Source organism: Monodelphis domestica, chromosome 7 (genome assembly GCF_027887165.1).
Source record: "Monodelphis domestica isolate mMonDom1 chromosome 7, mMonDom1.pri, whole genome shotgun sequence".
Classification (NCBI taxonomy): Eukaryota; Metazoa; Chordata; class Mammalia; order Didelphimorphia; family Didelphidae; genus Monodelphis; species Monodelphis domestica.
This window is the reverse complement of record NC_077233.1, coordinates 232403710-232418000: the sequence shown is the minus strand read 5'-3', so window position 1 is coordinate 232418000 and position 14291 is coordinate 232403710. Positions and strand designations below refer to the sequence as shown.

Genomic DNA, 14291 nt, shown 5'->3' with positions numbered 1-14291 from the left:
AGTGTGTATTATATTGAACATGATAATATCAAAACAGTCCTGCTTGACTGACTCTCATTCTAAATTTTTTTTTGTTCCCTTGCATATTTCTAATGTTTCATTGAAGCACTTTTTTTGGCATCATTATTATCTATTTACTCCCTTCCTATCTCTGCATGAAATAAAAGCCCTTTTTTGTAATAATTAGTTATGATTAAATGAGACAAATTCATACATTGTTCATGTCTGAAGATGTATATAGGATTATCTTCCCTTTTTTTCTTTTTAAAGACCCTTACCTTCTGACTTAGAATCAATACTTTGTATTGGTTCCAAGGCAGAAGAATGGGAAGAAGGAGGAGGAAGAGAAAGAGGAAGAGGAGAAGGAGAAAGAGGAAAAGTGGAGGAGGAGAGCAATGGGGGGAGAACTCCCATCTCTAGGCTTGGTATTCTATTCACTGAGCCACTTGGCTGTCCACAATCTCTTCTTTAAATGAGATTTGTGCTTTGATTTCTCAGTCACCTGCCAGTAATATCCTTTTACTTCCTTATTTCAGAATCTGTTTCATCTTCCTTCTTTCTTGTTTTCTGCAAATTCCCATTCAAAAGGTAGAGGAACATAGCTTTTTCATCAGCATCAATCACCTCCCCACCCATCCTCCAGACACATTCATTGCCTGCACTGTGAACCCTAGTCTTCATCATCAAAGATCAAAAGCCAATGGGTGGGCAGTGGAGGGTGAGGGTGAGTTTTGGGGGAGGCATGAATTTAAAGTAGCTTTAATTAAGCTCTAATTTATAATAGATTTGTTGTTTTTTAAAATCACCAACTAAAGTTTGAAAGTAATTTCACAAAGGACATTAAAGTATGAAAGCCTTTACCAAAACCTATTTGGGCCTTGCTGTTATGTTTTCCCTTTTTAGAATATGAAGCTGAGCAGCCTCCCTTTCCAGAAGGGTATAAAGTAAAACAACAGCCTGTGATTACTGTGAGTATTACCCAGTCTCTGGACTTTCACTAACAGTTTTTTGATTAACAAAGAAATATGAAATTCTTTCAGCACCAATTAAGCTAAAATGATATACTTGAGAATTTTTCATTTTTCCTGACATTGACAGTACATGAATTTTCATTGCTATCCCATGGATACCAAATTAAGGTTAAATGATTTTTACACTAATGTAGTTTACTAGTTTCAAAGCACTTGAGTTATATTCCCTGGGTGTGCTAGGCCTTTAAATAGGAGAACAATGGAAGAGAGAGAAGCAGAACTGAGAGACATAGATGAGAAGGGCTATGGAGCTGGATTTTCTTCCCTTGAAGAAAGCCATCTCCCAGGTTTCAATAAGGAGCCATAGCATAAGAGGAGGATGCACAGAAAAGACACTGATGTGGAGGATGACAGAACAGTGGAATAGTTCTGGACAAGCAGAGGAATTCCTTAATTTACAAGGCTCTTAAAAAGAATTCCTGGAAAACATGAAGTTTCTAAACCAAGATTTCTAGAAAAGATAATGAGTTCCCAAATAATATTGAATTAGATGAAGTTTCCAAGACTTGATCATCATATAATATTGCTGTCACTGTGTACAATGATTGGATTCCAATTCTGTTTATTTTGTCTTGTCAGTTCCTGCAGATATTTCCAGATTTTTCTGAAATCATCTTGCTAATAATTTCTTATAGTCTGATAGTATTCTATCACCAACATGTACCACAATTTGTTCAGCCATTCCCTAATTCATGAGCATCCCCTCAATTTCCAATTCTTTGCCACTACAAAAAGAGCTACTATAAATATTTTTGTACCAGTAGGTCCTTTCCCCTTTCATTCTTCAAAATTATAAGATCCAAATTGTCTCCCTTTCTTCCTTTCCTCCCCTCTTTGATTTGGGTTATACATGTATTATCTTGCAAACTATACTTCCATATTGGTCACTTGTTACGAGAGAATACTCATATGAAAACCAAAACCTCCAAATAAAAACACAAATAAACTGAAGTGAAAAATTATATGCTTTGATCTGCATTCTGATTCTTACAATTCTTTCTCTGGAAGTGGGTGGCATACTTTGTTGTAAATCCTTCAGAATTGTCCTGGATCATTGTATTGATGAGAATAAATAAGTCTTTCACATGATCATCATATAATATTGCTGTTGCTGTGTATGGTGTTCTCCTGGTTCTGCTTATTTCACTGTATCAGTTCATGTAGATCTTTCCAGCTTCTGAATTCATAGTACTCATCATTTCTTATAATTGGATAAATTTCAAAATAGAAAGGACTAACATAAATAGTCAAGACTTCTTTGGTAGGTTTCCACATTTTTACCTTAATCTTAGAGGTAACCCTCCCCCCCCCCCAGAGGAAAGCTTGGGAAGTCACTTGTGCATCACTCTAGGTCATAGGTTTTAGATAATATTGCTCATTATGTTTCATGTACCATTTAATTGAAATTTGCTTGCTTGTATTGTATTTTACATCACAATGCACCTGTTTCTCTTTTATTTGGTATATATATGTATATATATATGCATATATATGTATATATTTCTCTTTGTAGAATATACAATCTCACCTGGCTTATTGGTTCATCAGAAAACTATGTACAGGAATGAAGTGACAAGGCATCCAAATGGATTGTATAGCAAGCTACCTATGTCCTGGGAAAGAAATGATGAGACCTAGATTTTTTTTGACATGGTTAATGTGGATATTTGTTTTGCTTGATTATATGTGTTTGTTATAAGGATTTTCTTTTTTCTAATCTGGATGAAAAATAGATTTTTGTAATTAAAAAATTAATATAAGAACAAATCTATATCAAATAGTTGTAGGAACTGTTTGGGAGAGAATACATAAAGATATAAATTCTGTGGTCATCTCTGTAGAAGTGATCATTGAAACCTTGATGAACTCTCTGAATTTAGCCATAAGAGAGCCAGGTGGAAAAGGGTGAGTTAACAGTGGAAGAGAGGGAAGAAGTAAGTAGTCAATGAGGTATGTAAATAGTGATTCAAAATGTAGAAGGTGTTGTAGAAGCCAAAGAAAGAAAATTTTGGAAGGGAGTGGACAAGGTTATGTATGTCACATATAGCATACAATCAAGGAGAATAAAGACAGGGAAGAGGTCCTAAGATTGGGTAATTAGAAATTCCTTAGTGATATGAGAGAGAACATCAGTTTCATTAGAGGTGTGTGGGTGATGGACACATATGGGGTCTTTAGTAAGGCCTGAAGGTCTTTCAGAAACTCATTACTATCCCATGACAGTCTATTCCATTTTTTAAACAGTTCCAATTGTTTTTTTTCTTTGTTTGTTTTGTTTTGTTTTGTTTTCATTCTGAACTTAAGCCCTTACCTTAAATCTGCTTCTCTACAGCTTCTGCCCATAGCTCCTAGTTCTATCTTCTGGGACAAGGCAGAACAAATCCATATCAGCCTTTCTCATAATTAAGCATAGCCCTGTGTAGATGGAATTTGCTCCCCAGAACTATTTCACCCAGCATCCCATTTGCGTCCTTATGTTATGTGTTTATGTTAATGTAGGGAGGATATATTTTGGTGTAACCCCACCCCAGGCTCTCTTCTTCTGGGAATGTGGCTGTGGAGGCTGGGGAAGAGCTTGGCAGGAAAGTTTATTCATGTAGTCATATTTAAGCTTTGTACTTCTATTTTTTTCTTCTACTTCAAATGATTACTAATAAACTTTCTAAACTATAATACTTGGAGTTATCGATATAAATTTAAATCTTAAAGCCTCTTCTAAGTGTTTTATTTTATAGGACAGTTCTGGCTTTTTCAATCAATTCACATGGCATCATGCCCTTGATTCCATCTTTTCTCATATTTCACCAACTATATCATTTCCTATATGGACTGTCTCCCTGCCTCAAGTCTCTCCACTCCAGTCCAGCTTCCACAGCTGATCCTAGCACTTCCCTATTTGGTAAACACCAGTGGCTCCTTATTGTCTTCAGGATTAAATATTAACACCTTCTAGCTCTCTATCATTCAAAGCCCTTCTTAGCCTGGTTCTAGTCTACTTTTATTCCTGTATCCTTCGTGCACACTATTGACCATCAAATCTGACCTTTTTTTTTTTCTTATTACATGGAACTCCCAATCTCCAAGCCTTTGTACAGACCTCATTCCTGCAATGAAGGCCCCCCTCACCTTTTCCTATTAGTTTGCAAGTTCCTTCCTGTTAGTTTTCCTCAAGGATCAGTTAGTTCATGCAGTGAAATTTTTCCTGATCTCTTTCCAGCTGCTAGTACGTTTCAACCAAAATTGTTGTTGTTTAGTCATTTCATTCATGTACAGCTCTTCATGACCCTATTTGGGGTTTTCTTTGTGAATATGCTGGAGTGGTTTGCTGGGTTTTTTCTCCAGTTCATTTTATATATGAGGAAACAGATGCAAGAGGATTAAGTGACTTGCCCAGGGTTACACAGCTATTAAGTGTAAGAGTCTTCTTGACTCCAGGCCCAGCACTCTATCCATTGTACCACCCCTCTGCCCTCTTCCAAAATTAGTTTCTATTTATTTTGCATATATCTATATAGGAATAGAAGAGGCTGATAGTGGAAATATGTTTTTTTTCTGGCTAGATAATTATTTTGAATGTAGGAAATTTTTGACTTTTGTCTTTATATTCTCAGTGCCTGGCATTGCTTCTCCAGTGTTCATATCCTTTCTTTCAAATTCCTTTTATTCCCAAATATTGCTGAAAAGAGATGGCCTTTTTGCTATCTTTAGAGTTTCTTACCAGCTTTAATTTATTATGAGCTTTATATGATCCTGACTGTATTCTTACAGGACTATACTATACTTTTGAATTTATCCTCCATTACCTGTCTTATTTTTTCCTCTTTTCTATATGTCTTTCAAGAATTTAAGTTGAATAATGAATTCCCTGTGCATTCACATCAATTTCTTTAGACGATAGGTGTCAAACATATGGGTGCAACATTTCTGAATATGGTTTAAAACAGATTAAAATGTAATTGGAAAGTACTTAACAAAATAAATAAAAATACAATAAAACAGATAATGTTAACATGTGGTTTTCTAAGTCATTTGGAGAGACCTTATGTACAGTTTAATGATCCCTATTTCTATTTGAGTTTGGCACCACTGCTTTAGACAGCATCCAAGTTTTTTCTTCACATGAGTAATTTGTTTTCAGAATTTCAATCCTGATAAATTACTAAAATGTCCATTTGCTTTGACTCTGAAATCTCACTGCTAGCCACATACACTGAAGATATCAAAATAAATATCTAGACCAAAGTATTATCACACTATTTTTTTTTAGTAGCAAAGGATTGGATTCCAGACAGCTATTAATCAGGAAAAGGCTAAATAAGTTGTGGTACACAAATGTGATAGAATATTACTTCACCTTAAGGAATGACAAATATGAAGAAAGATGGAAAGATTTAGATGAACTGATCCAAAGTAAAGCAAGACCATAAACAATATACACAATAACTACAACAACTTAAATAGAAAGAACAAAAAAATTCAACACTATGTAATTATAATAAACAAGTTGGCCCCAAAGAATTGATAAGAGAAAATATCCTCCTCACTTCTTTGTAGAGGTGAGTGAGATTATAGTAGTGGAACTATGTCTATAGGGTCAGATACTGTTGATTTGTTGATTAGTTTCAATGAATGTTTTTTTCCTTCCTTTATTCTTGGTTTACTGGCTAGGGAGAGAGAGATATTTGGAAATGAAGGTGATTAAAAACAAAAGATACCTGTTAAATAATTTTAAAAGAATTTGAAAATTTTCAATCCTTTCTGAAATGACTTTTCCTTTTAGAGTTCCAGGCTTTGGGATAGTTCCTGTACTTTGTCCAAACTTTTCGTTAACTACAATACAAAATGTAGAGACTCATATCATATTATATTTGGCTTTTTTCTTCTTTTTTACAAATCCTAAAATGGAGTGGTCACTTCCCCACAAAGTTCCAATCATTTCTATTTCAGTAACTGGTTTCTATTTACTGGTAAAAGTCAGATCCTGAAGAGGAGTAGTTTTCTTTATCGCTTCTAATATTATTTAAAGGACCAAATTATCATTAAGGAAAGCTAAAAATTTATTAGCTGCTCTGCTTTTTTTTTTTTATCCCTTACCTTCTATCTTAGAACCAATACTGTTTATTGGTTCCAAGACAGAAGAGAGGTAAGAGTAAGCAGTGGGGGTTGTGACTTGCTCAGGGTTATGCAGCTGGAAAGCCTCTGTGGTTAGATTTGAACCCAAGACCTCTCAAATCTAGTTCTGAATCTTTTCCACTGAGCCACCTAGCTGTCCCACTGCTGCTTTGTTTTTTTGAGATAGTTGTCTTCATACTAGGATTATGATCTGTTTTCCATATTCCTCATCTATTCCCTCTTTCTGCCATGTTGATATGTAATATACTTTGGTGTTAATACTCCTTTTCTTTAGCCTCTGCTGGTCTTCATTCAGATATTCTCCATTATGCTCCCACTCAATTTTCTTTGGATAGTGCAATGATTATATCTTCTTAATTCAATATTTGTTCATAACCACACAACTAAAAATAATTGGAGCCAAGATGGAAACCCAGGTCTTCTGCCTCCACATAAAATTCTCTTTCTTTGTTTCTATTGTTGCTTTTACAGCATGCTTAATTATGTAATATCTTTGTACATATATGAGATAGGGACTGTATCTGTAATATCATTGGAATTAGGAATTTCATACTATTTAGCTTTTGTTAATGTTGAAAGGCATAAAACCTAATTGCTGATGATTAAAATGCCATTGTAATCATTAAAAAAGAAATTCCAACATCCAGGTCACTAGAAAGACATTTTATATTGAATTCTAAGTGATTCCATAAAGAAAAAAAATATTTATACAATTTATATAAATTGATTTTTAAAGGTTTCTTCTCCATTGGAATCAACAGTTTTTCCAGGTTTAAGTCCAGAACACTTTTTTCAAGTTACTCCAAATTATGCCATCGTTCAAGATATACCTTGTATGATGCCTGAAGCTCCAGAAGTTTTGGACCCCAAAACATGTAAGTTAGGCAATAAGAAAATATTCTTCCTGGTTTCCCCTTGATATTATGATAGAACACTGGGTAGGCACCCTCAGGAAAAATTATAGTCATATGAGTTAAAAAAACCAAACAGTTTACTTTAAATTTATTAAAGGGGACAGATTTTCTACTTTTTAAAGTCAGATTTCAGTACTTCAAGGGTGGTGCATGATTTCATTATTTTGAACATTACCTCTATTAATGCAGATTTATTCTTATCCCCTCCTTTTTCTCACAGACATCTTGATGCACACTTTTGGTTGAAAATGACCTTAATTTATTCTGGCAATGAGCCCCTTTGCATTTAAATGGGCAGGTTCTCTGAAGATAGACCCATAGTCCAGCATTGGGCCCATCCATAACATTCCAGCATGGCAGATCTTTCCAGAACCTGTGCTGGGCTGGCATAGCCTTTCAGAATGTAGGGTCATATCCATACCAAGAAAAGGTATAGAATAGAACTCTAGAGGATGCTTCTTAGGTGAAAAATATTAATTTAAAAGATTATGTTCTGGGGGCAGCTAGATGGCTCAGTGGATTGAAAGCCAGGCCCAGAGACAGGAGATTCTGGATTCAAATGTGGCCCTCAGATACTTCCTAGTTATATGAGCTTTGGTAAGTCACTTAACCCCCATTGCCTAGTCCTTAACTGTTCTGCCTTATATGAACTTTAGATTACTCCACCCTACTTAGTCTAACAAAAACAGGAATGTCTACACCTATACTTAAGGATTAAGTATTTAGGAGGATGGCCTATGACAGACATGTGCTAGCAAATGACAAATCAGAAACAACTGACAGACCCCTGGGCTCTCCTAAGTCAAGCTTAAGCTACCATTGGTACATGGGAGATGCAGGAAAGTGATATAAAAACCATTTATATATTTCGCGTCACTTCCTCTCTCTGAGCTCTTTGGCGGTGGAGAGGTGGCTGATGGCAGCATGCTGAGCATTTTGGCATCTTGGCGTGGCAGAAGCTATTGTCCAGGTTAGCAGTGAGTTTTCCTTGATACAATATTGGAAGAAGCCTAGTAACCTAGTTCAGGTGAGGCGTCTTCTCTGAGCTCCCTTGGAGTTTAGGCTGATTCTTTCCTCCTTTACCTTCCAAAACACTATCCTCTTAGAGAAAGCCTCTAATCTTCAAAGACCTTGTGACAGAGGACTTTGAACTCCCCCTGGCACAGGCCAAGTGGGAGAAATCCTATACCTTTTCCTCTCTCTTCTCCTTAATTCCTTCCCTCTATATTAATTAAGCCACCATAAGTTTCCAAGCTGACTTGGGTGTTTTATTTGGGATATTCCCTGGCAACCAAATTAATTTAGATTAGGTCACAACCCTAAAATTATCCTTACACTTAGAACCTATACACAGTATTGAATTAAGATGGAAGGTAAGGATTTTAAAAAAGGATGTTCTATATTTGTATTTATTCAATAAACATGACAAATAATTTGTAGATTTACTTGGGTGATTAATAAATATTTACTGAATTGGATGCACATATACACATTCAATTGTATATGCTGGTCAATTAAATAAAGAAGTGGGGTAGAAAGCAAAGAAAAATGATATAAAGATATACCAAAGCCCTGAGACAATGAAACCCAGACGAGTAAAGGAATGGAAAAGGGATAGATGGGGAGACTCAGGAAGTTTCTTTTTTCTGTTCTTCACTTGGGTGATGGGCATCACTTTTTTTTGTCTTTAATTTTATTACATTTTACCTTTTTTTCTTTTAATTTTCAAGCACTTATTTCTTCTTTCTCCCACTCATCCCTTACCAGAAAAAGAAAAAGAAAGCCCTTCTAACAAGTAGTCAAGCAAAATAAATAGTTAACACAACCAATCATGGGCAGCAATGTTATTACCTATTGTCACTAATCTTTGAAATATCATCGAACTCTCTAACAATGTTCATATCGTTTACATATCAGATCTATGTAGCTACAAATAGTTCTTCAATGATTGTTCACCTGTATTCCGAAAGAAAAAAAACCCTCTGGACAGTCTTTATCAACTTGGAAACACTTTTTAGAATCTAGCCTCCTTCCCCCCTCCCCCCCCAATATGCCTTACAGCTTTTATCCATGAAGCAGGGTAGCTGAGTATAGAAAAGTTTATCAGCAGGTTGCCTGCAGGATGATCAAGTTTTTAGCCACAGTCACTCTCAGAGATTCTCTTTAAAGTTATAGAAAGATTGTGAGCTGGGATTATGGAATCATGAATATGGAGTATGAATCCTTTACATTATGAAGCATATGCATAAATAGTCATACAAAATACTTCAGCCTTTTTTATTATGAGCCTGGAAGACGTAGCTTCAAGTTTGACTTCTGACACACTCCTGGCTATGTGATTCTGGGAAAGACATTAAATTCTCATTGCTCTAGACCAGAGGCCACATGTAGCCCACAGCGATCCTGAGTGTGGTCCAAATTTGATTAAAATACAATTCAAAAAACTTAACAAAATGTTAAAAATATATAGATAATGTAAACATGTGGTTTTCCAAGGAGATGTGTGACTTATAAGGATTCTCATGTACAATTTATGGCCTCCTTTTCTATCTGGGTTTGACACAGCTCCTCTAGGCACCTCTCTGAGAGAAGGTTCTGCCCTTTATTACCACCGGGAGTTTCCTCTCTGGGAGTTTCCTATATCAATAAAATCATCGATACAATTTTTATTTATTATTATTATTTCTTTTACCAGTGAAAGTCTCGCTTTTCTCCAAATTGATAGTAAAAGATGAAATTTGAAGTATTTTTTAATTGTTGTTAATAGCATGTCATCGTTATAATTTTTTCTAGGTCCTCCCAGAGAATATTTAGAAAATTTCATATTTCCAGTGTTGCTTCCTGGAATGGCTAACCTACTCCATCAAGCCAAGATTGAAAAATGCTTTGAGGTAAGTGACATTTTTGCTTTCATTTTTAAGTCAACATTATAATTTTGTTTTTAAATAGATAGCTGCTTTGGAAGTAATTATTTAAATGCCATTATCTTGTCTTTCTCAAAATGACACAAAAAGGTATCATTTTATGGGGATTGTTTTATTCACTTTAGTCATGTGCCTATTATCTTTTCTGTTATAAGCAGTACTGGATTTTTTTTCCTTTTCACTACAAATATTTTCAGATTTCCAGTGATCCTAAGTCATTGTGCCCTTTCCATTTGAAATCTTCAAGCGTATCTAATATTTAGTCTGTCCAGTTTGATACTACCAATACTTGTTCTACATTTTTTTATTAACACTAGAGGGCACTCAGTTGAAAGAGACTTACAAATAGAAAAAAACAGATTGAAATCTCAGAATCCCGATTTCTCAAATCCAGGTTATTGCTGACTATATGTCACCCTTGCAATCTGAGTATCACAATAAGAAGTTTTCCTTTATAAGCTCAAGGAAATACTTGTGTTCTCGTGTGTCTATCTCACAACTACTTCTTAGAGAATATGAATTTTTTATTATATGCCTGAAGGCTTCAAAATATAATTTCCTTCAACATCGGGTTTGTAATCCACTTATTTTTTTTTTATATATATTTTATTTGATCATTTCCAAGCATTATTCGTTAAAGACATAGATCATTTTCTTTTCCTCCCCCCACCCCCCATAGCCGACGCGTAAGTCCACTGGGCATTAGATGTTTTCTTGATTTGAACCCATTGCTTTGTTGTTAGTATTTGCATTAGAGTGTTCATTTAAAGTCTATCCTCTGTCATGTCCCCTCAACCTCTGTATTCAGGCAGTTGCTTTTTCTCGGTGTTTCCACTCCCATAGTTTATCCTTTGCTTATGAATGGTGTTTTTTTTTCTCCTGGATCCCTGAAAGTTGTTCAGGGACATTACACCGCCCCTAATGGAGAAGTCCATTACGTTCGATTATACCACAGTGTATTAGTCTCTGTGTACAATGTTCTCCTGGTTCTGCTCCTTTCACTCTGCATCACTTCCTGGAGGTTGTTCCAGTCTCCATGGAACTTCTCCACTTTATTATTCCTTTGAGCACAATAGTATTCCATCACCAACATATACCACAGTTTGTTCAGCCATTCCCCAATTGATGGGCATCCCCTCGTTTTCCAGTTTTGGGCCACCACAAAGAGCGCAGCTATGAATATTTTTGTACAAGTCTTTGTGTCCATTATCTCTTTGGGGTACAGACCCAGCAGTGCTATGGCTGGGTCAAAGGGTAGATATTCTTTTGTCGCCCTTTGGGCATAGTTCCAAATTGCCCTCCAGAATGGTTGGATCAGTTCACAGCTCCACCAGCAATGAATTAATGTCCCTACTTTGCCACATCCCCTCCAGCATTCATTACTTTCCTTTGCTGTTATGTTAGCCAATCTGCTAGGTGTGAGGTGATACCTCAGAGTTGTTTTGATTTGCATCTCTCTGATTATAAGAGATGTAGAACACTTCTTCATGTGCTTGTTAATAGTTTTGATTTCTTTATCTGAGAACTGCCTATCCATTTCCCTTGCCCATTTATCAATTGGAGAATGGCTTGATTTTTTGTACAATTGATTTAGCTCATTATAAATATGAGTAATTAAACCTTTGTCAGAGGTTTCTATGAAGATTTTTTCCCAATTTGTTGTTTTCCTTCTGATTTTAGTTATATTGGTTTTGTTTGTACAAAAGCTTTTTAGTTTGATGTAGTCAAAATTATTTATTTTACATTTTGTGATTCTTTCTATATCTTGCTTGGTTTTAAAGCCTTTCCCCTCCCAAAGGTCTGACATGTATACTATTCTGTGTTTACCCAATTTACTTATGGTTTCCTTCTTTATGTTTAAGTCACTCACCCATTTTGAATTTATCTTGGTGTAGGGTGTGAGGTGTTGATCTATTCCTAGTCTCTCCCACACTGTCTTCCAATTTTCCCAGCAGTTTTTATCGAATAGTGGATTTTTGTCCCAAAAGCTGGGATCTTTGGGTTTATCGTATACTGTCTTGCTGAGGTCGTTTTCCCCCAGTCTATTCCACTGATCTTCCTTTCTGTTTCTTAGCCAGTACCAAATTGTTTTGATGACTGCTGCTTTGTAATATAGCTTGAGGTCTGGGACTGCAAGGCCCCCATCATATGTGTTTTTTTTCATTATTTCCCTGGATATCCTTGATCTTTTGTTCTTCCAAATGAACTTTGTTATGGTTTTTTCTAAATCAGTGAAGAAGTATTTTGGTAGTTCAATGGGTATGGCACTAAATAGATAAATAAGTTTGGGTAGGATGGTCATTTTTATTATATTGGCTCGTCCTATCCATGAGCAGTTAATGTTTTTCCAATTGTTCAAGTCTAGTTTTAGTTGTGTGGCGAGTGTTTTGTAGTTGTGTTCATATAGTTCCTGTGTTTGTCTTGGGAGATAGATTCCTAGGTATTTTATTTTGTCTAAGGTGATTTTGAATGGGATTTCTCTTTCTAGTTCTTGCTGCTGAGCTGTGTTGGAGATATATAGAAAAGCTGATGATTTATGTGGGTTTATTTTGTATCCTGCAACTTTGCTAAAGTTGTTGATTATTTCAATTAGCTTTTTGGTTGAATCTCTAGGATTCTTTAAGTAGACCATCATGTCATCCGCAAAGAGTGATAACTTGGTCTCCTCCTTGCCTATTCTGATGCCTTCAATTTCTTTATCTTCTCTAATTGCTACTGCTAGTGTTTCTAGTACAATGTCAAATAGTAGAGGTGATAATGGGCATCCTTGTTTCACTCCTGATCTTATTGGGAATGCATCTAGTTTATCCCCATTGCAGATGATATTAGCTGTTGGTTTTAGATATATACTGTTTATTATTTTTAGGAATGACCCTTCTATTCCTATGCTTTCTAGTGTTTTTAATAGGAATGGGTGTTGTATTTTATCAAAGGCTTTTTCTGCATCTATTGAGATAATCATGTGGTTCTTGCTAGTTTGCTTGTTGATGTGGTCAATTATGTGGATGGTTTTCCTAATGTTGAACCAGCCCTGCATCCCTGGTATGAATCCTACTTGATCATGGTGAATGATCCTTCTGATCACTTGCTGGAGTCTTTTTGCTAGTATCCTATTTAAAATTTTTGCATCTATATTCATTAGGGAGATTGGTCTATAGTTTTCTTTCTCTGTTTTTGACCTGCCTGGTTTTGGAATCAGTACCATGTTTGTGTCGTAAAAGGAGTTTGGTAGAACTCCCTCTTTGCTTATTATGTCAAATAGTTTGTATAGTATTGGGGTTAACTGTTCTCTGAATGTTTGATAGAATTCACAGGTGAATCCATCAGGCCCTGGGGATTTTTTCTTAGGAAGTTCTTTGATGGCTTGATGGATTTCAATTTCTGATATGGGATTATTTAAGAATTCTATTTCCTCTTCTGTTAGTCTAGGCAGTTTGTATTTTTGTATATATTCATCCATTTCTCCTAAATTGGTGTATTTATTGCCATATAATTGGGCAAAGTAATTTCTAATGATTGCCTTAATTTCCTCCTCATTGGAGGTGCTGTCCCCCTTTTCATCTTTAATGCTGTGAATTTGCTTTTCTTCCTTCCTTTTTTTAATTAGATTGACCAGTACTTTGTCTATTTTGTTTGTTTTTTCAAAGTACCAGCTTCTTGTCTTATTTATTAAATCAATAGTTCTATCACTTTCGATTTTATTAATTTCTCCCTTAATTTTTAGGATTTCTAATTTGGTTTTCTGCTGGGGGTTTTTAATTTGATCGCTTTCGAGTTTTTTCAATTGCATTTCCAATTGATTGATCTCTGCTCTCCCTTGTTTGTTAATATGAGCTTTCAGGGATATGAATTTGCCTCTGATTACCGCTTTGGCTGCATCCCAAAAGGTTTGAAAGGATGTTTCGCCATTGTCATTTTCCTTGATGAAATTATTAATTGTTTCTATGATTTCTTCTTTAGCTAAACGGTTTTGGAGTATCATATTGTTTAATTTCCAATTGGTTTTAGATTTGGTTTTCCATGTACCATTACTAATCATTATTTTTATTGCCTTGTGATCTGAGAAGGCTGCATTCATTATTTCTGCTTTTTTGCATTTGTGTGCTATGTTTCTGTGACCTAATGTATGGTCAATTTTTGTGAATGTGCCATGTGGTGCTGAGAAGAAGGTGTATTCCTTTTTATCCCTATTTATTTTTCTCCATATGTCTATTAATTCTAATTTTTCTAAGATTTCATTCACTTCTTTTACCTCTTTCTTATTTATTTTTTGATTTGATTTGTCTAAA

General features: G+C 35.4%; 2 protein-coding genes across 4 annotated transcripts in view; one reads left to right on the top strand and one right to left on the bottom strand.

Moving 5' to 3' along the window:
- Positions 1 to 14291, top strand: part of IQCK (IQ motif containing K) — a 202460-nt gene that overhangs the window by 38572 nt on the left and 149597 nt on the right. For all 3 annotated transcript variants that reach the window (XM_016423865.2, XM_016423863.2, XM_016423864.2), the window contains exons 2-4: positions 904 to 968; positions 6901 to 7039; positions 9872 to 9969. In XM_016423865.2, coding sequence (XP_016279351.1) covers positions 904 to 968; positions 6901 to 7039; positions 9872 to 9969 — 302 coding nt within the window. The remainder of the gene's footprint in view (positions 1 to 903; positions 969 to 6900; positions 7040 to 9871; positions 9970 to 14291) is intronic.
- The window catches only part of KNOP1 (lysine rich nucleolar protein 1), a 223623-nt gene that overhangs the window by 61282 nt on the left and 148050 nt on the right, over positions 1 to 14291 (bottom strand). The gene's annotated exons all lie outside the window — the stretch shown is intronic.